This window comes from Esox lucius, chromosome 3 (assembly GCF_011004845.1).
Source record: "Esox lucius isolate fEsoLuc1 chromosome 3, fEsoLuc1.pri, whole genome shotgun sequence".
Taxonomy (NCBI): domain Eukaryota; kingdom Metazoa; phylum Chordata; class Actinopteri; order Esociformes; family Esocidae; genus Esox; species Esox lucius.
In genome coordinates this window covers 31,167,201-31,190,898 of record NC_047571.1, presented here as the reverse complement: position 1 = coordinate 31,190,898, position 23,698 = coordinate 31,167,201, and the positions used below count along the sequence as shown (strand labels likewise).

Here is a 23,698-nt window from a genome sequence, read left to right as displayed (position 1 = left end):
ATAGGGTGAATGTAGTTGAGAAAGGTGGCTTACTTGGATTTGAAATGTTGTTGCAAACAATCATTATGTTAATCTATTACCTGCGTGAGAATAAAGAGGGGTAATCAGGAATTAGTGGTTGCTCTTTTGTTGTATGTAATTGTACTCTATATCTGAGATTTTCTCTTAGGTGGTCTGGCCAGGTTTAGGATTTTCACCCAGGATACAACCTCTAATGAAAAAGTAAATATCTGATTGCCCAAAACAATACTTAACACATGTATACTCTATCTTATAGACTACTGGTTTTGCATTTGATTACAACTGAACTGTTGCATTCCTTCTATTTTTTAATCAGTTTATATGTTATTAACATATTGAACTCAAAACATTTCGAAAAATGTCCAGTCATGGCTTTCTAACATCGGATAATCCTGTCTTTCTGTCTGCTGGTCTACAATTTCAACAAGACCTGTAGAATATATTTTCACAGCTGTAGCATTTTTTCTCTGACTTTCCTACTGTACGCTTGGCTGGTCTTACTGGTTTGGTAGTTTTGGCATAATCTCGTTGCATATTTCGGTCAGTAAAACAGCTTGGCGTAATTATCGTTTAATAATCCATTTTGAATACAGAAAGGTCTTTATATATCACCAGTCGTTTGAATCAAACCTCCGTTCTGTTTTATTGGACACTGCAAAATGTTAAACAGTTATGGTTTTATCGAATATTTATAGTGCAAAAAAGCTTGTCTGACCGTCTACTCTTGGCAAGCAGTGGCAAAGAAAGCACCAGCCTTTTTCCTTCAACAACAAAAAAAAAAACATTATAGACGTTAAACGTTCTCCTATACATTTGATACGCTATTCCATAGGCGCAGCAATAAGTCTGGAATTTAAAACAGAAATAGCTAATGCCACTGCGTTCACGCCATAACATAACTCCAAAAAAATTATCCAGATCATATTTTTACATTCTTTAAAAAACGTCTGTATTTTGAGCACTATACGAACATATTGGCCACTAACAATTAATGTTCAGGATTAGTCCAAGCCTAGTTTATAAAGCGTTTAGAAAGACTAGGCTACGGTTTACGGATTAGTTTAGCGTGATATTTATATTATCCATTACTCGAATAAAAGATATTCTTCAAGGTGTACTCTTTTTGTCCGTTTTTGATTGGATATTCGTTCATTGGCAAAATTGTGTGCAAAGAAACGCTCGATTTAGTACGCGAGCGTGGCGGATGGGCAGTTTAGCCTTTCCGGGCAACCGTGGTGCACAGTGATCTTGGTGGTACCCAACGGGTGAGCAAAATCAAGGTCGTAAAAGTAACTGCTTTCGTGATGAGGACAACATTTAACCTTATATACGCATTCAATAGTTCTGTGTATATTTCAAACTATTTAATCCCTACTAATGTTGTGCAAACACACTCGTCTTGACAAGAAACCACTCAAACATCGAACTTTATTGAACGTACCCACGCGCAAGCCATGATTCTGTGCACCATCCACAGGACGTGACGTTTACATCTCTTTCATTTTTTCCCCCCAATGCATAAAGACCACGCTCAAGGTTGTCAGCTTCGGTAAAAGGAGATAGTGGACGTTAGAGGAAACCTTGTGGCCATAAGACCAGACTGTGGACACTACCAAAGCCCGGTAAGGATATTACTTTTATCATATCTTTTAAATGCGGGAGTACTGTTCTATGCTCATGGTTTTATAAATGACCATGCCGGTATCTAATGTGCATTTCGCCGTGTTATATGCGTCCTTTTAATTCTAGAGAGCATGTGAATTAAGAACTATATGGGAATACATTTTTGATGCTTAAATATATAACCGTCACCGTTTCAATTTTTAAAAAATCTATTTTTGGCATGCTACTCTTTTGTAGACAGTAACATGGTCAAAGGCAATAGAAGTCGGATTCGAACCCAGGCTGCAGTGGTACATGTGGAACGCTCTAGAGCAGTCCCATCTTCGGGCTTTCGAGTACCCCCAACCGCACACATTTGTACTAGCGTACCCTATTCAATTCAATTAGGGCCTGTGAATGATTTAACAGGATGAATCAGCTGTGCGTGGCTGAGGCTACAATAAAAAAAAATGCCTTTCGGTGTTGGCTTCTTGAGGACCGGAGTTCAGAACCACTGCTCCACGCCACCTGATTCAGTTATTCTGTAAACATATTGTCAGGTTAGCTATAGCAGTTGTCAAGTTGACTGGATCATGGATCGGGTGCTCTCTAAGCACGTGGTAGTACTTTGCCCGTCTACTCGACCTCGACTTTCAGTTTTCGATAATGTAATGACTGTCACCTGCAGTAAGCCTGTCAGACGTGTTCAAAGTTATAATACAAGCGTTTTGTCTCCGGGTGAAGCTCACCTGCAAAGGGTAGCACAGACTGAATAATGTTATCGACCTCTTAGGAACTTTTAGTCTCTTTTAATATATATTCGGGCATACTAGCGAAATAACTTAAACGTTTCTGGGAGCGTGTATCAACGATCTTAATTAGCCCGATGCGGTTCACGTCCAGCAATTATTTTTCATTCAAATAAGCCATGAATTAACTTAACCTTGGTTTACAAATACATTCCCTGTGCAAATGTCTGCAGAACGTGTTTCCCAGGGTGCAACATTTATATTTAAAGCCATAGGCAGGCGCGGGGCAGCTCTGTTCCTTGAGTGCTGCAGATAAAGTAGGATTCTGTCACCTGAGCAATTTAGCTAACGGATCAGTTCTGTTTTATTTTAAGACGCTGGTCTTTCAGGTCTGTTAAATCAAAAACAATAAATTATTGTAGCACTCCAGGATTAGGTTTTCCTAACCCATCAGTCATTTACATGAAAGCCTTTAACCTTTTTGAGGCCCTAAGCAAAATATGGTGAAGGTCTCAATTGACCAGTTATTTTAAAATATGTTTGTTTGAAGCTAATTGTGAATACTTTTGAAGTTTTAAAGCTGGTTTCCACATTTATTTTTGAGTTTCAAATAAAATCCATGGGAGCACATACATTCCTAATCCATAATTTGCTGATTATTAGGTATATTACAGTGTTTAGGTGGCTGTACTACCATACCTAGAAATGTTGGCTGACATCGACAAATAATTACCAATATAAACCGTATTCAGTAGGTTTTTATGTTTCATAATGTTCAAATGCTCCTGCAATGAAGGGCCAGTTAACAAGCTCTCAAAAATGTCATTTACATTTTAGTTTTTTTTAATAATGAACAGACATATTTGTCCTTACTCCACACCCCAGCAAGTCACAGGATTGAGTAAAGCAGGTGACCTTGACAAGTTTATAGCTCAAGTGTCCTATTGTAGACCCCCCCCCCCCCCCCCCCACGGAGTTCCTAAAGTGGCATTGACATTCAAAACCTTTAGCACACAAGGTCGTGTGTCTGTGTCTAATTTTAAAACTAGAATAATCAGTGGATTTGCTAGCTCCCGGGTATTAATCGACTGGTTTGAAAAACATCTGGAAACTCCTGTAATCTTCAGGGTAAAAGTCCAAAGCTCCGCCCAGGTATGTATTTATGTTTCTGTCTACCTAGAACCCCTCCTTTATACCCCCACGGACAACGGCAGCCCGACCGTGAGCCCGACCGGCCACCTCATGACCATGGCTGAATGATGGTTTACTTCATTACCTTATTTAAATAATGGTGCTCTTTTATTCAAGGTGTTTACAAGAGTTGCCTGAAATGAACAATGTTAATCATATTTGCAAGATGATTTGCATGGCCTGATCCAGACTAATAATGGATCTCAAATCGCATACTACATACTACATGTACGTGCTTTGTGGGTGATGGTGAAGTAGGTACTGTTTAGTGTATAGTAAGCTAGTATGCCAGTGTTGGGACCGATTGGGACATACCTCGTCATACAATTGCATCTCAACATTACATCATTTTGTCACGCATGAACTCAACGCCAAGATTGAATGTTTCTTATGACGTTTAACAGCTTATTAGCCAGTAATAGGCCTAGTAGTATCTTACTACTTGGAATAGTCATAAGAATTGAGCAATTGCGAGTGAGACTGAAGACTAACTTTACACTGCCAAAGCTATTTCATTTCATGCCACAACAAGGTTCATTTTTCCTTCATTCGTCAATGACATTGATGCAATAACTGTCAAGTTATTTGACAGTTATTCCGTCAAGTGAAAAGATATGAGAATCGTGGAAACCCCTCCTCTTTTACTGTGCAATTTTTGGAATCAGGTGTGCCAAAATTTTAGTTTGAGAGAGAACCTACCGGACAGTAGCTCTCCAGAAACAGGCGAGCGGTTTTATTCTAAAAGGGAAGTATGTCACAACCCCGAGTTCAAGTAGCCCATTGGTTTGCCTCACTCTGCTGATAGACACTTGGTTAGAGTGTGACATGTTTCTGGCACCAGATGGCCCGCCAGTTTACCGTGTTGGCCCATTAAGTTACCGGTTGCCTGGTTTGGAGCAAGGCACTCCAGTGCGATTTCTTCCCGTAACCTGTAAGGGGAACTGCTTAGTGACTGAAATGCAAAACGGGGATGTCTGTGACTCTGTACAGATTCCGGCATAAGGCATGTCTTGTTCCCGTTGCGGGACCTCGTTCCCATGGACGACTTGGAACTTTCCCCAATGTGACTCTCACATGATCAGCTACTGCATAATGAAGCATGAAGATGTGACTCCCAACTCCCTTCGGCCCCCCCCCCCACCCACCCCCACGCCTCCCCCCAATAGCAAGGATTAGTGGGTGAGAATCAGCAGCTTATAGAACCCTGATTGACCATGTTTGGTTTGATGAATGAAGCTTTCATTAAATTGCCGCTTTGGACTTTGGCCTCTGACCCCTCCAGACTGGCTCTTTTTGGAATTTTTGTCGGTCTCTGTAGAGCATGGAGATTATATAGGGAAATGTATGTCATGATACAATTTCTGTATTGATGTGATATTGATAAACGGAACAAAACTGATTTAATTTGATGTTCCACCTCAATTTTCTGGTATTATTACTGCTAGTAGTTTGTCTCAGCATTATTTAATTTTAAACATTTCTTTAGTATAGGCTACTTTTCGCAATTAATGATGTCATCAGAATGGCAGGAATAAGTGGTTGGTATTTGTTGATGTTGATAATTTGCAGTTTACAGTTCTCCATTTCTAAAATGAAAAGATTGAGTTTATAGCACAAGCCAATACTGGAGAGGAACTGATTGACATTGAAAAATTATTTCATTTCCCAAAAACCTTGCCCTACCTTTACATTTAGAAAACCCTTTCAATTAGTCATTTAGCTTCCTCATACCAATAGAGGTATTTTCCAGAGTGCTGTCTGGCCACCAGCTATTTCTAATGCTATGTATGTGTGGCTGAGAGTGCGAGATGTTTCCTGTGATGAGTTAAATAACCTCCTGGATCAGCCTGTGTGTGTCTCTGATTGGATAACTGTAATCTAGCCTAGTTAGATGTAGGCTGATCAGTCACCTTGTCATTATTGGGCCACAGTAAACCCTGAACCACAGGCCTCCCACCGTGATGAAAGGTGTATCCCTGTTGTGGTCATTCACAACATGTTTTAGAAACTAAAATAACTAATTGTGGCCTGGACCCTTTTAGCATTTTGCATTCATATCAAGTTTACTACACAGTAATATTCTCAGGGGCTTCGTCGCTAAAGGCATTTCCACAGTGTCTGGGCCGTGGAACAGGTTCTCCTTGTTGGCTCATATCTGAGGGTCAGCTAGACAATGGAAAAATAACTATTTGGTGGTGTAATGATTTGGACTGGGGCCAGTGCCTTATAACCATGTACCTGTTAGATTAGATTCAACTTGTCATTCCAACAAGTACAGTACAGTGAAATGCAGTTGGCATCTAACCAGAAGACTGCAGAAAATGTACAAGTGAAACAATCAAGAACAATGTATGTTACACACAATGGGATGTATACATGTGCAATGAACTGAAATGCAAGCACAAATGGCAATTCTAAATGTGCATAATAACTAGTTAAAATAAGGATTTGGATGAATGATATTCAAACAGGTGTGGTAGCAATAGTTTGGCAAACCCATAATCGTTGACTAAAATGTCACGACCGACACAACCCTAGTTAGGAGAATCACGCCTTTGGCAAGGAGGGAGCAGATTTACATTTTATTTGATGAAGAACTTGATAGTAGGGTAGAGGCTTATTTCTTTAGCCCTGAATGTGCCCCCCCTCCACACACACACACACACACACACACCTTCCTTCCCTTGTAGTCGTATGCCTGGGAACCAAGGGTGAATTTACAGTTCTCACAGTGATAGTCTGTCTGTCTAACTCAAGGGAACTGCAGCTAGGTAGCTCCTTAAAGGGACAGTACACCCAAATAAAAAAATAGAAATCATGCTTGGTTTTATTTCAAGGCCAAAGCCTGTCTCAGAGCTTGGAAGGCTCACCGCCCTGTTTCATCTGATTGTGTGTAGGCTTAGCGTGTGCACTAGCTGCCAGTTAGGGTGTGTCCCATGATGCCTTTCTCTATCTCTCACATGCACTTGTCTTAAAGAAGTTTAGTTCAGATACAGGGAAGGATGTTTCGAAAGCTGTTTGCAGTGAGGGTTTTTCTGTGGCATTCAAACCTACAAATGTTTCTGTGGCATTCAAACCTACAAATGTTTCTGTGGAATTCAAACCTACAAATTTTTCTGTGGAATTCAAACCTACACATTTTGCCCAGATCACTGAGAAAGGCACAAGCCTCTGTTTTTGTGAAACATTGTGGAGCAGGATTCTATGAGAAATTATAGATAATTTATTTTATAAGCACTACTCTGCAAAAATCTTCCTCAAATGATTAGCAATAGGGCACCCTCTTTACTTCCATCTGAGGTGGCTCTACTGTGATAAATCATGTTTCCTAGGCTGTACATGTGTGACTGTACGCTTTTGAACACTTCAAGACTAATCCATGGGTTTCTCTGTCTAAGACTAGCTAAGCTGAATTAAGGTTTTAACCCTACCAAGCGGAGTATGTTTTCTATTCAAACAAAAAGCCACCTTTCAGACGGTGTGTTTTAAATTATTAGGACAGTACTCTTAAAAAAAAAAACACAGTAAAAAAATAAATAGATGTCAAACTGAATGCGTTGTCTGATGCCACAACACCCCAGTCAAATGAAAATTAAACATGTTTTTCAATATTTTGATCGCACTACTTCCCGTTACCATCTTTAGCAGCAATTCTGTCCAATTGCGAGGCTCATTGGCTCAACAGACAGGCGTGAAAGGGACCCCTGGGGGGAAGGTGACCAATGAGAGAGACAAACGGTTTCTACTAGCTTACCGTTTCTATGCGTTGCCCTAAAATGTTAGAATTCTATATAAATAGCTGTACCTTTTTATTAACCTGTTTACTTGGGGGCACGCTTTGTAGGGATTTGGTGTTTGTTTTTATACTGGAGAGAGACAATTACAGTCTGTGCTTCAAAACCTTGTCCTCATTGTTCAGCTTTGTCTGGATCACTGCCTTAATGTGTCTGGAATCCACACACAATCACTAGTATTAATCAGCAATGAAAACCCTGTTGAAAGCATCTTTTATCTGGTCCAATTTATGTGGCTTTAGCTACTTCAGTACTTCTAAACAGGACTGAATCCTCATAAAACCCTGGCAAAAAACACCATGATTTGGGGAATAATAATTTAAACAGGTCTGCTCAGAATGAAAGGATTAATGACATAATTGACTTTTAGCCAAAAGCGTTATAGACAAACGTTTTAAATGCAGCAAACCCAGGCTTTCTTTAAAGACTGTAATATTTCATTTGTAAGTGCCTGGAAGCAGATATTAGATCACAAATGTTGCAATTAGTTCTTTAATATGAATACTACTTTATAAATGTGTAGAACAGGGTTTTCATTGATTGGCTAATGCTAGTGATGTGTAGAACACATTTATAGATATTTAAAATGTACATTATTTGGTTATTTTCTTTAGCTACTTTTAGCAACATGATTGGTGAGCTTCATAATCGCCAGTGAAGATGCCCACAGGAGGGTTGCCCCCTGCTGGTGACTTGTGGTCTGTGCAATAAATTACTAAAGAAAATGTAAGGTGCAAGATTTGTCCAGTTGAGGATTGTGTGTGTATGTATGTTAGGAGGGGTTATAGATTAGTCCAGTTGAGGGTTGTGTGTGTATGTGGGGAGGTGTTATAGATTAGTCCAGTTGAGGGTTGTGTGTGTATGTTGGAAGAGGGCTATAGTCAGTTTGGTTCCAGGGCCATGTTCATGAGGCCCACTGCTATATGAAAGAAACTTCTTGTGGCGAGAGGTTTTGGTCCTGATGGACCTCAACCTTCAGCCAGAGGGGAGAGTTCGAAATTGTCAATTTCCGGGTTGAGAGGGATCAACCCCAATCTTTGCCACTCGCCTCCGCGTCCTGGAGGTGTGTAGGTCATGTAGAGACGACAGATTGCAGCCAGTCGCCCTCTCGGCAGAGCGGATGATGCGTTGCAGTCTGCCCTTGTCCTTTGCCGTGGCTGCAGGGCACCAGACTGTGATGGAGGAGGTGTATGATGGCACTGTAGAAATGCACCATCATAGTCTTTGGCATCATAGTCAACCTTTTACATGTTGCAGTTTTGATCCTTCGGAACAAACTGTGCTGGAAGAGAAGCTGTACTGGCGGTGTTACACAGGTGAAACTTAGTTCCATCTCTAAGGCAATAATAGGTGACCTATAGTTTGGCAATTTACGGTGTATATAATGGGGTCATGCTAACTATAGAACCAGCAGAGATTTTGAATCTTTTTGTGTCCATGGAACATGTTATGTTTGACAAGATCTAGAATATATATCAAATTTAAGAAGGATTTATCTAATTGTGATATTGACATTCCCTTTGGGGTTTGGCTTCAATTACAAACGTCCTCAGTCGCATTAGATGCAAATGTATGTCACCAATAGTTTTGTGTGCAACTTTTCACCCTTCACAGGTGCGTTCCAGAAATGGTATATCCCTTGTATTCTGTCAGATGGGACGTTAACAAATCAGGCAATAATGGGTGGCGTGTTTCTCTTGAAATGAGGTGTAGTCCTTCCTCTTCTGTGTAATGGAGTCCAACACGGGGGAGGGCAGAACACACACTAGAAACATTAGCTACTTGTTGAAAATGAATCAAGCCCAACCTTATTAGTCATTCTCAACAAAGAAACATGTTTTTCAAACCAGTAGAACAGGAATGCAGAAATACTGGGACTAATGCACAGTCATATATTTCTGTAGGGACAGTTAGGTGACCCAGCAGGTGTTGATCTTTATGGTTTCTGCCAGCGGCTGTTTCGTGGGGTGGCGCGCCTGTGTGTCCGGAGACGAGTGGCGCTTCTTTCTGTTACGCCGCTGTAACGCCACGGTTATAATGTAAACTGAACACTGCACGCTGTAGTCCGCTGTAGTCCTCGACCGTTGAACTGCAGCTAACTTGGTACTGATCGACTGCAGTGTCCGCTAACCTGATGCCGGGCTAGTGGGTTGCTAAGTAGGGCAGGCCTGTTGCTGCGGCATTTTCCCATGGTTCTGTTCTCACGCCATGGCCTCGTTGGAATCTCTCTCCACTGGGGCTCCATGTTGCTGGAATGTCATTGGAGGGTCCGTGTCCAGACAACCACCACTGTTTGGCCTGGCTAGCCGTGTTACACATCAATCGCTGTGGCAACCCTGCCGAATTGACTTGACACAAACCACGATTGTGCGTCAATGACTTGTTCAGTTCGCAACACAACACCATATTTGTTGATTTTTTTTTTTTTTGTAACAGTTAGCCCGTAGAAAGAATTGGGTTTACAGAATGTGGATAGTTTACTGATGAGTGGTTTCAGCAGTCCTGGTTCGCTTACTTGGTAGAGCATGGCTCTTTCAACACCAGGGATTTGGGGTTCGATTCCCAGGGGTTGATAATATCACCAAAGTACATGTTTCATTTGACTTTTCAAACATTCCTTGCTAATGAGAAAACTGCCATGGTCTTTTAATAGAACAGAAATAACGAGAATTAACAAGACACATTTTCAGTCTAATTTTACTGGCAGATTAGGAAAACCGTGAGGGGCTTGGCCACGCTGAAACGGCATACAGTGATGCACATCTGTATAAATAATAGGCCATCACTTCAGAGATTTTGTAGAGAGGCAGGTATAGAAATAATACTAAACAGGATATTAGACTTTAAATTACTCCAATCTTTAGTGGGTGTCACCTTAAGATCGAATGGAATATAGTCTTAATAGAGGCATGAGTGAGGCTAAATGTCCTAATTAGCTTGTACAGTAATTTCTCTCAGATGAACTTTTAGATTCAATTGTCGAATAATGGGGAAGTGCAACAAGAAATAGTTTCGTAAGGTACTGTCTTGATGGGTTCTGTGGTCAAACGTGTTTTAGAGTGGTTTGCTAAAGCTAGTTTCTCCAGTGGTTGTCATTGGCTGAGTTTCGGTCTCTTCAGAGAATAGCAAAGTGGTGTGCTCTCTATAGTACTTCAGGTGTTCCCTGACATATATTCTATGCCAAGTTCCCTATTCTGAAAACTCCAGATGTCACATCTTTACTTGATTGTCCGTGGGCAGAAATGTTCCTGCAGAGAAGGAAATGCAAGCTGGTATTGTAACCGAAAGTTCAAAAAGTATTCTGAAGTTTGTAATTTCAACACAAAAATGTCTACTCTTTGTAATTTTGGTATGGTCTATGGTCAACTACAGAAAGTTAGAAGCATAACTCACTTTTTGGAGCCAGGGTGCTTGGTGTAGGAGGGTGGATAAGGATGGAGGTGGGTTCTGGGTGGAGGGGGGTGCTGGGTGGAGGGGGGTGCTGGGTGGAGGGGGGTGCTGGGTGGAGGGGGGTGCTGGGTGGAGGGGGGTGCTGGGTGGAGGTGGAGGAGGATGGAGGTGGGTGCTGGGTGGAGGGGGGTGCTGGGTGGAGGGTGGAGGGGGGTGCTGGGTGGAGGGTGGAGGGGGGTGCTGGGTGGAGGGGGGTGCTGGGTGGAGGGGGGTGGAGGGTGGAGGGGGGTGCTGGGTGGAGGGGGGTGCTGGGTGGAGGGGGGTGCTTGCCAACCAGGGTTGTTGGTTCATTTTCCCCAGGGGTCCAAATAAATAACAAATGTACTCCATGCCCTACTGTTCCTGCACTACAGGATTACTTTGGAATAAGCTACAAAAAAAAAGGGATTTTGATACCAAATTATTTTTGAATTTCAACAGTCTTCAACAGTTTTATAAGTCTTGAAATATGTGAATACCAGTCAAAGGACTAATGAAGGTTCAAAGTTGAACCTTCTGTGAGTAAATGATATATATATATATATGGCATTTAAGATGGTAAATATCAGAAAATGGTCTGGAGGCTTCAAGCTGTCGTAGCTTCAAGGGAAAGCTGGTGCCATCGTTGCAATGTTCCCAGAGCTGAACTTTGCCTGGGCTTAACAGGAGCTGTTGGCCACGGAGGAGGTGGGCAGGGAACAGAATAGGGTGGATGAAACCAAATCAGAAGAGCAAACAATAATGCCTGTAAGGTCCGACGCATCGCCTGCTGTGAAAGTGGAGGTTGAGGTCCAAAGCGGAAAGGAGTGGGGGGGGGAAAGCGATGTGAATGCAAGGCAGACATCATAGGAAGTTGGTAGCTCAGGACTTCTGTACAGTGAGTGCAGGGCTATCACCAGGAAATGAGCTTATCTAGGGGAGGGGGGTTCTGGGGGAACATGTTGACATGGGCAAAGATTGGCTGGGAGGTCATGTTCCCTTGTTTTGACCTAGCCGTGGAAAGTGTTGATGTTGAAGTAATAAGAACCTCAGTTCTGGTCAAGGACGTTTCAATTCAAATGAACGAAATAATGCGGGCACCGTCAGTCCAAAATAATGTTTCTCCTTCCAGGATTGAGCCAGATAATGCACTGATAACACACTGGCAGGGTTATCTTTTTAGCCTTTCAACCAAGCATGCAGCCTATGCATAATCCTTTTCAAGTCTGCTGTTAGGATTAATCTCTGGAGAAATATTTCTTTCTATAGTAGGTAATTAAAGTAACATCAGCCATGCAGAACCATTGGTGGATTTTATGTTTGCGATTTGGTTCTCTTTTCAGCCAGCCAGACCTTTGTCCAGTCCAGTACTCTGTGGCCCTGAATGTCCGGTTCTGTGGTAACTTGATCCAAATGCCCATGGTGTTGGATACTGCTGCTGCGACCGGTTTTTTTTTTGTGTAACACAATATTGAAACTGATATTTAATTCGATCTTCTTAAGCATATTTAAACTAAGGGGAAATGCTGCAGCCCTGAAAGTCTGTTATGATGAACAGATGGTCGCGTCAAAAAGGAACACGCCGCTGTGTTTGTGTTCCGGAGATACAAATATCACTTTCTTTGGTGGATGAAAGTTTTAGCCATCGCCCCCATACCCCCCCCCCCACCCCCCCGCCTCGCCTTGACTGAAGATGAAGGCAGGGGAGGTTATGTGACTGATTAACACCCATAACAGTGCTTTTTTTGTCCCTGGGAACAAAGCACCCTCTCAGGGCAGCCCAGCAGGAGGTTTGGTTGGTGTTTAGAGAAAGGGCAGGACCCTTTATTTGGTTTCACTTCGACTGGCCAGGAAGAAACTGTATATGAATGTATACAAATAAGAGGTGAAAACCTGTGGCTTTAAAAGGGGAGGGGTATTATTCTTTTTTTGGCCCAAACCTGTCAGCATTTCTGTTCTAGCATGGATTTGGGACACTTGAGTCTGACTGCCTGTCCTCAATTTGTATTTCTTGTTCCCTTTCAGAGCTGACATGGACCAGGCCAGGTCGACGATATCCAAGATTGTGAGTGTTGGAGAAGATTTTATTCTCCATGTGTGATTTCTTTGTGTATACACTCCATCTCCCGTTGTGTGTTTTTATGTGTAGAAGGAGTACCGAGGAAGAAAAGCAAAAAAACTAAAACGGGGATGTTTGGCTGTGACGGTTTCTGAGTCAGGACGGGTCCTATATCTGTCTCTTCCTTAAACCAATTGTGTGCCCTGGTACAGGGAGAGACACTAACGCGGTCAGAGACACTAACGCGGTCAGAGACACTAACGCGGTCAGAGCTGTGTTCTCCCCTGCTAGAGCTTGGTGTTAATGAAGAGTTTGGACCTTAGAAACCCAGAACGTCATGTGCATCTCCAAGTCTGGCAGATTTTTCCCATAACATAAGACCTAAACTTCCTTTCTAAAGAAATTGCCATTCAGGGAAAACGCAGAAAAAAACCCTCACTTTTAGTTTCAGTTGTCCTATGTCTGCATCAGAAATCCTCACCCCCCCCCCCCCCCCCATCTTTCCACGACAGTTCAATGGGGAGCCGCGGTCGTACACTCGCTTCAACCTCACACAGAACATGGAGGGTGAGAACAGCCAGGTGGAGATGAAGCTGTCGTCCGACATGGACGAGGAGGCGGTAGGCGGCAACGGCGTGGGCGAGCACCACAACCACGTGCGCGACCCCTACGCCGTGCACAAACCCGCCGGCCGCACCCCCAGGAATCTGTGCTTCATGGTGTTTGCCTCGCTGCTCATCCTCATCATTGGTAAGAGCGGACGAAGGGATGCTTTCTGGCGGCCGCGTCTCTCTTGATTGAATATTGAGGTCCTGGTGTGTTGGTGAAAGTAATGAGCGGTTCTGATACCTGATTCCTCAATGTTTTACAGGCACAGATTAAGCGTAGCCCCAGGACTGAAAAACATTCTTAATAGAGTGTCTGTTGATTTGTCATTGCTTGGGAGTGAACTGAAGTTCTGTCGGCCTGAAGAGTTCGACTGTGGTCTTGTTTCTACTGGGATGGCGTTTTTATATCCGATACTGACTGATATAAACATTTCATTTGATCACATATTCCATTCGCTGTTATTTATAAGGATTAGGCACCCTTTTCCCTAATTTCGTCACACCCAGTTGAATCTTCCGGTCTCATTGCAACACATCTTAATGCATTCATGGCAGAGTTGCAGATCACAGTGATATTTCCTCACAGGCATCCACGCCAACTCCATCTGCTTTTTCCCATAATGCTCTTCCAACCCGTGTCACAGGGGTCAACCAGTATGTCGTTGTGTTTCTGTGTCTTTCCCACGGTGTCTTTCCCACGGTGACTCTTCTATCTAATCTCTCAGGCTACCTGATTGGCTACCTGGCACACCGAAGGCAAGAGATCGCTCCTAGGTGTGCCGCTTCCAGTGTCCCCATGGAAGAGTCCATTACCGGGACGATTGTGGAGACGGGGGCCGCCCCCCTCATGGACTGGTCCGATGTGAAGAGCCTGCTGCAGGGGAAGCTGAGTGACTCCCTCTTCGAGACTACCTTCACGTGAGTGACTGAGTCCTGGAGATAAGTCTGATCTGCTGCCGTGTGTGTTTCAACTTGGTACTGAAATTAAATGTTTAGTAATACTAACTCCCCTCCCCCTCTCTCCCTCTCCCTCTCTCCCTCTCCCTCTCCCTCTCTTCCTTACTGTGTGTGTGTTTCTTCAATCACTTTCACTCAGGGAGTTTGCCAGTGACAGCCACCAGGCAGGCTCTGATGGGGACGACATTCTGGGGAACAAAGTGCTGAAGAGGTTCAAAGCTAAAGGCATGCAGACGTGGAAGGACGAGCACTTCGTCAAGCTTGTGGCCCCCGGCTCCGAACCCAACAGGGTGACCTACAAAGGCTCTGACCTGGGATCACTGAGTGGCTATCTGGCCTACAGCAAGACTGGAAGTGCACAGGTATATCCTGTTTTTGTTTTTAAAACATTACATTTGGGGAGCGCCACAGTTAATTTTAGTCTTTTTATAAAATAGATGCATTAATTGCAGTTAGTGGGGACCTTTACCTTCAAGCACAACTGTAACCTTTTCATAACTGTTAATCATGCTACTGCTGTAATTCTGAATGGATTGTTGCTGAATATTGAGGACCGCACCGACGGCCACTTGGTCTTGGTTTCCACAGGGTGCCGTCCTCCACGGCAACTATGGCGAAGTGGACGACCTGAACAAACTGCAAGATAAGAACATTGCCTTGGACGGACGTGTCCTTCTGGTCAAAGCCGGCAAAATTGGCTTTGCCGAGAAGGTGAGCCTGGTCCGCACGGAGAACTAAGGACTCGGTCAGGGTGTTCATAAGAATGCCGCTGCGAACAGTTATTGATTCTATTCTAATTTATTTGGACGTTTGGTTTTGTCCTTTTTTGATTGGTAGTTCCGGTAGGGCCCTTATGGATTTGATTGGCTAAGACACTGGATGTCATTAAGGTTTGTTAAAGTGTCCCGTTCCTTAATCTCGGTTTTTCCCCTCAATGTACTTCTTCTTTTCTCTGTTCTGCTTAGGTGGCCAATGCAGCCAAGCTCAACGCCAGCGCCGTTCTCATATATCCAGACCCAGCTGACTACACCAGGGTCGGAGGGTCTACTCAGCTTTACGGCCACGTGAGTGCGGCGGCCATTTTATTTGAATTCGCGCGTGAGCCGTGTATTTCCCAGTTTCCCAGCTGTGTGCGGGGCTACAACGCAGAGGTCACAGGTCACGGTGTGATTTATGTCTCCGGCTTCTCCGTGTCCAGGTCCATCTTGGCTCTGGTGACCCTTATACCCCAGGGTTCCCCTCGTTCAACCACACCCAGTTCCCCCCCACCCAGTCCTCAGGCCTGCCTACTATTGTGGCCCAGACCATCACCACTGACATGGCTTCCAAAATCACGAGGTAGGCCCACCCCGATTGATCCCGGCTAAACTTGGTGTTTTTGTCATCAATGCCGGTTGTTTAACGTAGTAACTAAAAACAGAACTTTGAAATGTTGGACAACATTTTTTTTTTTCATAAGTCAGGAATAAATTTGGTTATAGAATACAGTGGATATGAAAAGTCTACACACCCCTGTTAAAATGGCAGGTTATTGTGATCTAAAAGAATCAGACAAAGGTTATTGTGAGTTTTTACATTTTTCCCCCTCAAAGATTTCAGTTTGTTTTTCAATTGAATTGTTCACATTATAGGTTACATTAAAGGCGGAAAAAGTTCTGACATGATTTATCTGTCTCATTTTTTTTTAATCACAAGAACCTGGCATTTTCACACGGGTGTGTCGACTTTTTATATCCACTGTATATTGTTCTAAGGAAAAAGAAATATATACACAACGCAACATGAGGATGTGTTTTAGTTTGACAAGACCAAAACTGTTGCCAGTGACGCAGTCAGTTTCAACAGTCTTCATAATGTGAAGGAGTTGTTTCTAATTTAAAGATCTTATGGGGTAGATCAGCACACCAGTTTTAAGTGTTTTGTTGACTAGACTACCTAGTGGAATAATAAAATGGCAGTGCAGGGCAAAAACTCCCAGGAATGTTATTTGAGTATATACTCAAACATGCAGTTTGAGTATAACCATCCCTGGTACTGTAAGTGTTTACTTCTAAAACTGATCATGGATTAACGTCTGTTTTCCCACCAACTCTTTGTCCTGTTTTCTCAGCAATCTGGGTGGACACAATGCCCCGTCAGGTTGGGAACACGTTGGGAAACTGGGCGCCGACAGTGACATGGTCACGGTGGTAGTCAACAATGTTCTGGCTGACAAGAAGATCACCAATGTGTTTGGGGTCATCAAAGGCTTTGTGGACCCAGGTATGGTTGACCTGTGGCGGTGGAAAAGGTTATTGAGTTACTGGATGGCAGCAGGCGTTCGTACCATTTCAAATGTGGTTTGAAATGTAGTAATCTGAAACAATGGGCAGTTTTTCATGAAATGAAAACACTTTACTTTTATTCCCCTTACAAAGGATTTGCCCCCAACCGCAGAAGTTAAATGCAATTTTTTTTTGTGTTACACATCTCATTGGCAAATACTGAAAATAGCTAATTCATGCCCTTAAATATGCCATCTCTGCCTTCTGTGTTGTAGATCGTTACGTGGTTCTCGGCGCCCAGAGGGACGCGTGGGGGCCAGGCTTTGCCAGCTCCACCGTGGGCACCAGTGTGTTGGTGGAGCTGGCCCGTGCCATCTCGGACATGGTGGGAAACGGTGGGTGGCGATGCCAGGACCCAACCATAGGAATGGCATGGGGCGGGCAGCAGACATATAATTCTGTACTGTGCCGTGTCGGGTTTTCAATCCAGTCCTGGACGGCTGTTAATGCTCTGCCTAGGGTTGATTCCAGCTTTGATCCATATGTCTCCGGGAGCTTTATGTCAATTGAAATAAATCACACTCTTAAGGGGGGGGGGGTGTGTGGGGGGGGGGGGGTTCCACATTGATACACACCTCTCCAGCCTGCATGGAGGCAACCGGTCAACTAACCCTGTCTTCTTCGTGACAGATGGCTTCAGGCCCAGGAGGAGCATTGTGTTTGCCAGCTGGAGCGCCGGAGAGTATGGCAGTGTTGGCGCCACCGAGTGGTTGGAGGTGAGAAACGGAAAACACACTTCCTGTCTAGGCAAACCGTGGGAGAAAGGGTTATTTTCTTACCTACATTTCTCAACTGTTTTGTTTTCAGGGTTATTTGTCTTCTTTGAACATGAAGGCGTTCTCCTACATCAACCTGGACAGAGTCGTAAGTGGTGCGTATAGTGTTTAACGTTTATATCTTATAAATGTGTACATATCCAGAATGCCCCTCTGTTTGGTCCACAGTACCGCAGGGAAGTGTGACGCGGTCGTGTTAAACCGTGGAAACAATATGTGAAATGGTTTCCTCATTTTAAAGGTGTGATCCCTTTCTCTCAGGTTTAAAAAAGCCGAAAGCCTCGGCCAGCCCGCTGATGTATGGACTCATTCAGAGCACGCTGAATGAGGTGCGATCACGTCCCGGTCGATCATCACCCTTGCCCCTACAGAATTTCCATAATGTTTTAAAATTTTGAAAGGTGTGCTGAACCCGTTGTGTTGTTCTGCTCAGATCAACACACCCACTGACTCCAGCAGGACTCCGCTGTACTACTCCACTGATGCAAATTGGGAGGACAAAGTGTGAGTTGGGGGGGTATTTTGGGAGATGTGGACAATGTCTCTATTCTGCTAATTATTCTAGCACTGTTCCAACATGATCTTAATAGAATAGGTTATGGAATCGGGACATTTCGCTTTTTTCCCCGTTTATGTTTGTTGTTTTTTTTGCAGCATGGAGCCTTTGAGGCTAAACGATCCCATCTACCCTTTCATCACCTTCTCGGGCATCCCGTCGGTCTCATTCCGCTTCACCTCGGTACGTTTTGTAAACTGACAGTGCGCCTTTAAAAAGCCCACATGAGGATTTCATCGGGACATGGCTTGTAGTGGTGAATCAGAGGGCCCTTCTGTGTGTTGGAGCATCAGTTTCTGTCTGGATCCCTTGACCAGGGACATTGATTCCAATCATTGATTCCTGTCAGATTTTACCATTAAAGCTGGGCTTTGAAATTCAAAGAAAAAGTTTTCAGTGTAATATGACTGTTGACACATGCCCCGACAAATGTACTTACTGTAATCTGTAATGTTATGTATTTGGTTTTCCCCTGTATTTTGAGCGTTTTTTTTTTTACTTGTTTAACATTTAATTTCTACCTGTAATTGTGGACACCCACCCTAACCCGTAACCTTCCCCGTCGTGTGCCAGGGTTTTGAATACCCGTACTTCGGCACGCTGCAAGACACTCGCGCGAGGCTGGACGCCGCCACGTCCAACCAGGTGGCCCCGATGGCCGTGCTGGCTGCTCGGTTCGCCGGTCACATGGCCCTGCGTCTGGTCCACGACCACCTCCTGCGTCTCGACGTGGACCGGTACAACGCCGAGATTCGCTCGCATGTGGTCACCATCAACCGCAAGGTCCAGTCCCTGATGAGAGTAAGTCAAGTCCGCTTTGCCGGGAGTGGCGTTCGCCCACAGGTAGCGAGACGTGAATGAGTCTGGGAAGTGGAGTTCAGTAGTTACCGCATTGTTACTTTTCTCTCTGCAATGTCACTTTTCGCCTAGTGCCTGCGTCGCACGTTTTTGCCTATTTTTTTTTTTTACTTTTTTAATCTTTTGTTGTTCTATTCGTTGCTGTTTGTTTCATGTTCAGATGCAGCCTCAGCTGCTGCCAAATGTCCTGACGGTGCGCTGGCTGATGTCCGCGTCCGGGTCCTACTCCCGGGCGTCTCGCAGCCTCTCCTCTGACATCATGAACAGTGACCTGGAGGACGTGGAGATGTGTCGCAGCATCAACGACCGCATCATGAGGGTGAGTAACCCCCGCCCCCCCCGACCCCAGCCACTGATCTGGATCTGCTGAGATTGGGTTTCAGTTGTCAGACAATTCAGAGGTTCAAAACCCCCCCCCCCAAATTCTTTTGTAAAGCGTGGAAATTCTGGATTCGGAATTTCAACGGGCCTCCCTGAATTGTCTGTAACTGGACGCGACCCGGCACGGTCACCTGACGTGGAAGGCAAACGGTTTTGATACAGGCTGGAGCGGGGGCGGGGCCCCGCGATCTGAATGTGAACCGCGGTGACGGATGAAAACACCTGGGAGTTGGGGGGCGCTTCCACTGACTTGGTTTGTCTGGCCCACATTCACCTCGTCCTCCTCCAGGTGGAGAGGGACTTCCTGTCTCCGTACGTGTCTCCCAGGGAGGCCCCGTTCCGACACATCCTGGTGGGCTCTGGCTCGCACACCCTGAAGGGTCTGTCGGACCACCTGGACGCCCTGGAGAAGAGCAACCCGGGGGCCGATGTCGACCTGTTCAGGAACCAGTTCGCCCTTGCCACCTGGACCATCCAGGGTTGTGCCAACACGCTGGCGGGGGACATCTGGTCTATGGATAACTTGATCTAAGCCCGTCTCTGCACGTTAGTCAAGACAGACGGTAATATTGAGTGTGTAGTGAAAGGAGGCAGCGAGGCTCACCTATTCAGGAAAATGTAATGGAGGTGTCGTATCCATATCAGTGCCACAAAATCTCCCCTCTTTTTTTCGAATGAGTTGTAAGCACTTGCCAAATACAATTTGCTCTGCGTTTTACTGACCCCTGTGTCCCAACCTCGCCCTGAAAATAACACTGAAATTCACCTGCCTTAAGTGTCATTGGCTTTTGAGAAAAATATGTGGAAGGCCAAATGTTGCCCTTGGGAAAATGAAATGCTTTTACATTGGCGTGGGACTTTTTGTGCCACATTTTAAATACACTGGTGCTAAAAACTAATTACAGATGGCTTCCATATGGCACGCATACATGTAATCTTTGAGGTACCTCGCGATAATATAAAAAAAGATACAGTATTATCACCCACCACGAACAAAATTGCTATTGTTACAATCTTGCTGTTATTTCTACACTGTTCATACTTTTCAAAGAGAGGTCTTATATTGTGCTAAAAACTATGTAGAACGAAACCGTGGGATGAGAGATGTTGCCAGAGGGGCTACAACGTAAATTCAGCTCAGAAGCTAAAACCGAACTTAACCAGGAAATGTCCGATAATCTAACCTTGGTCACTGAAGTTGTTGTCCTGTGGTGTAAATCAAGCAAGATCCTCACTCCACGTATGTTTCTGAACTCATCATTTCACCACAGCAATGTTAATTTCAATTAGGTGTAGGAAGTGTTTCAACTACGTGGCGGTGAGAACATCTATTTATTTTCTTATTTATTTATCAGTGACAGGGTTCACTATAAATGGTGTTCTTTTTTTACTGTTTTTATTTTACATTTTTTATGAGTAATTATCGGGAGCAGTGCCTTCCATAATTATGACAGTTATACTGTCGAAATGACAAAGCAGCATCTGCTATGGAAGTGTACCTATCTGACTAACGACCCATAATATAGACCAGTCCTCAAACCGTTCAGTCATTCCACAACTGACTGCAGGCCTGAGAATTGGACATTTTAATTTATTCTGATTGACATCTTGAACCGGTGAACCGGTGAAAAAAAATATATACATTGAGTATCTCAGAAATCTGTGCTGTGACTATTTGAGGTAAACACGGAACCCCGAGGTGGTCTCTAGTACGGGTCTTGTGATGCATGTACACTTCTTCTGTTCATCCTGAAACGTTATCGGGAGCAGTGTCTTCCATAATGTGAAGAAGAAGAAGAGGAGGTAGTTTTTGTCTACCGGCGTGTCTATATCGTAGGCAGTGACCTCCATATTTCACTGAAGGGTGGATGTGATTTATTATCGGGAACAGTGTTTCCCATAATGTTGTATATATTGTCTACATCTAATAACCTCTTGCGGAGCTTCAAGTTCCCAATCATGTAATTTGCAACCCTTATATCCTTGACACACTAGCAAGCTAGCATCTGATTTTGTCTTTTCATCTCTTGTTTGTTAGCCTCACAAGAAATTTTATTTTAACTTTTTTTTTTTTTAAATCCATTGATTGGGAAAATGCTACAGAGCTGACACTGTTTGAACAATCTGAACAAAGCAGTTGAATGTTTCAGCAAAAGATTAAGAATCAGATCTGCACGATTCTCTCCATATAAAACGATTGCTTACACTTCAGAGGTAGACACGGCAAAATGACCAGCGAGTACCAGTTGGCTTGACATTTTTTCTGTGCGGTGCCCGCCAAACCAAAACGGGCAACATTGTACCCTGTTGATGTACCCAGTAGGCTGTTTGCCCTCTGCGTACGTCATTTCGCTGAGTCTACAATTAACGTGAAGCCGGCAGGCGTAATGCTTTATTTGTTATATTCCGTATATGTATCGTTCATCATAATGTCTTCTAAATGTAGTCTGTTTGATTTGAGGTCACCATGAGAGGACGTAACTGTAGCTTAAATGCCCGTTAAGTCTTATAATGCATTATAACAGCAAAATAATGCCTTTATATAACAGCGTAACAATGCTTCACGTTACTTTTTCCTATTAAAATGTTTTCGGTTGCTGTATATTAATTTTTAAATTGTTTTTGCTTTTCTTTTGGGGGCTTAGGTAATTGGGGCAAAAATTGTGTTTAGAGATCCTGGAGAAATCAACTTCCCTCTGTGTGTGTTGCTTTTGCTTTACCTACAATTCCTTGCAGTCATTGCAGTTATTGTTTCAAAATGTTTGTGTAGAAATTTCCACCGCCTATTAAATTATCGTGAAGACTCTACAATAATAAAAAAAAGGCTTTCACCATGTTTTGACACTATACATGTGTTCCCCCCCCCCCATTTACAATGTTTAGAAATAATTGGGTAAAACAAACACCATTAATTTCAAAGTTCAAGAACAGATGCTGCCCTAGCAGATTCTGTCTAAGCACAAAGTTATACAACTATATTATTCAACAACAGAAAAGGCCCTTTAGGTTCAATACCTATAATTAACAAAAAAAAAGGAGATGCATTGAGTGATTAATTTTTGACTGTCCCACAATGAGCTGTTGTCACCATGTCACAGCAAAGCAGTGTTTTACTAAAGTCTGGAAAGCCACTCGGATTTTGCTTTTTGTCCTGAATTGTTTTTTTTTGCACTGCTTTCAGAAAACATCCTTAATATTTGCAGTAACACTGGAATGTTGATGTTTCACAGTATCACTTAACTGTCAGTGTTTAGTGGTATCCGCCTATTGAAGTCAAGCATGGATTTCCACTGTTGTGGAGTAGGGGGATATTTGTTTGAATGCAGAATAATGTTCTAGCTGTCTATCTGTCTTCCACATGGTGAAAAATCCTACATGTAACAATGTTTTGAATCACCTGTCTAAATCTGAAATATTTTTAAAACTGTTAGCATTGGTGGTGTGATGTCCTTCTATTCATGTTTTTTTTAGGACTGGACACAGCATTCAAAAACATAGCATATCTCCAAATATTCCCATTGGTAGGAACTTTAAATACTTTTATTTTGACAGATTGAAAAACTGTGGGTGGCATATTTTGAAATTCCCAATGTTTTTGAAAGAATTTTTTTAGGACTGTATGCAAAAATGTATTGTCTTTCCTCTTCGCTTCAATAAATCATTACATCGCTGTTAAAATTGTCTGTCTTAATGTGTCGGTTACACATTAATCTAGTTGGAGTGGAATGTGTCGACTGGTACTGGGTAACCTATAGGTGACGCCGAGAGATCAATGTCTGAGTAGTAAAAACTTAAACTCTCCTTGGTAGACATTTTCTGTTCAGTGTTTTACTTTTAAGGTTCATATCTACTGTACAGTTTACAGTATATTATAGCAGCGGCTGCAAAACAGAGCAACTTACAGTTAACGCATTCACCTCATAATGGCTAGGAAGGCTGGCCGCGTTAACTGCCTCCGTTAAGTAGCTGTTGGCAATGTCAGTGTTGGAATGAGAAACAAGATATTCTATATGATTTTGTGAGATACTGAAAGAAAAATGTTTGTGGAAAATTTGGGTTTGACTGGGCTGAGTAGGAGCTGCCCTCTTTAAGGGTAAGATGGCCAAGAGACCAGCAGTGGTGAAACAATAAGCCCTTGTAGTGATGTAGGGTTTGACCCTAGCCTGAAAATAGGGACGGGAAGTTCCACTTGATTCTCCGAATACACGTTCCACAGTCCTGTAGCTGAGATGCAATTCACCTGGAAACGAGTGCTGCTGAGAAGCCTCCAACAAGGTCTCTCTGCGGCCCACGGCAGGGAAGATCCGCACAGGGATGCTTCGTCAATATATAACACGCCCCCTCTCTTCCAATTCGTTACAGTGCCTCCGCTTTTTGGTCTAGGCCTACCTCATTGTTCTATGGTTCACAGTAA

At 43.5% G+C, this 23,698-nt stretch overlaps 1 protein-coding gene across 2 annotated transcripts; it reads left to right on the top strand.

Annotated features, from left to right (window-relative positions):
* The first annotated feature begins 1,237 nt into the window (after positions 1-1,237).
* On the top strand, positions 1,238-22,962 carry tfr1a (transferrin receptor 1a). 2 transcript variants are annotated; one of them, XM_010895355.5, is made up of 19 exons: positions 1,238-1,286; positions 1,546-1,643; positions 12,791-12,830; positions 13,337-13,574; positions 14,158-14,350; positions 14,529-14,751; positions 14,978-15,100; positions 15,355-15,453; positions 15,588-15,727; positions 16,500-16,651; positions 16,929-17,048; positions 17,344-17,429; positions 17,521-17,584; positions 17,751-17,818; positions 17,923-17,993; positions 18,144-18,228; positions 18,619-18,846; positions 19,064-19,222; positions 19,574-22,962. In XM_010895355.5, the coding sequence occupies exons 3-19, from the start codon at positions 12,798-12,800 to the stop codon at positions 19,814-19,816; spliced, it is 2,325 nt and encodes a 774-aa protein (XP_010893657.5). In that variant the 5' UTR covers positions 1,238-1,286; positions 1,546-1,643; positions 12,791-12,797; the 3' UTR covers positions 19,817-22,962. The 2 variants fall into 2 exon arrangements, with proteins under 2 accessions (XP_010893657.5, XP_019899757.3); XM_020044198.3 differs by lacking the exon at positions 1,238-1,286 and having other exon boundaries at positions 1,520-1,643.
* Positions 22,963-23,698: the final 736 nt, after the last annotated feature.

Excerpts from the sequence above, each read along its gene's own strand:
- tfr1a (XM_010895355.5), top strand. The coding sequence starts at position 12,798 with ATGGACCAGGCCAGGTCGACGATATCCAAGATT. Across the intron at positions 13,575-14,157 it reads GCTGCTCATCCTCATCATTG|GCTACCTGATTGGCTACCTG; the intron begins GTAAGAGCGGAC and ends CTAATCTCTCAG. Across the intron at positions 16,652-16,928 it reads CAAAGGCTTTGTGGACCCAG|ATCGTTACGTGGTTCTCGGC; the intron begins GTATGGTTGACC and ends TCTGTGTTGTAG.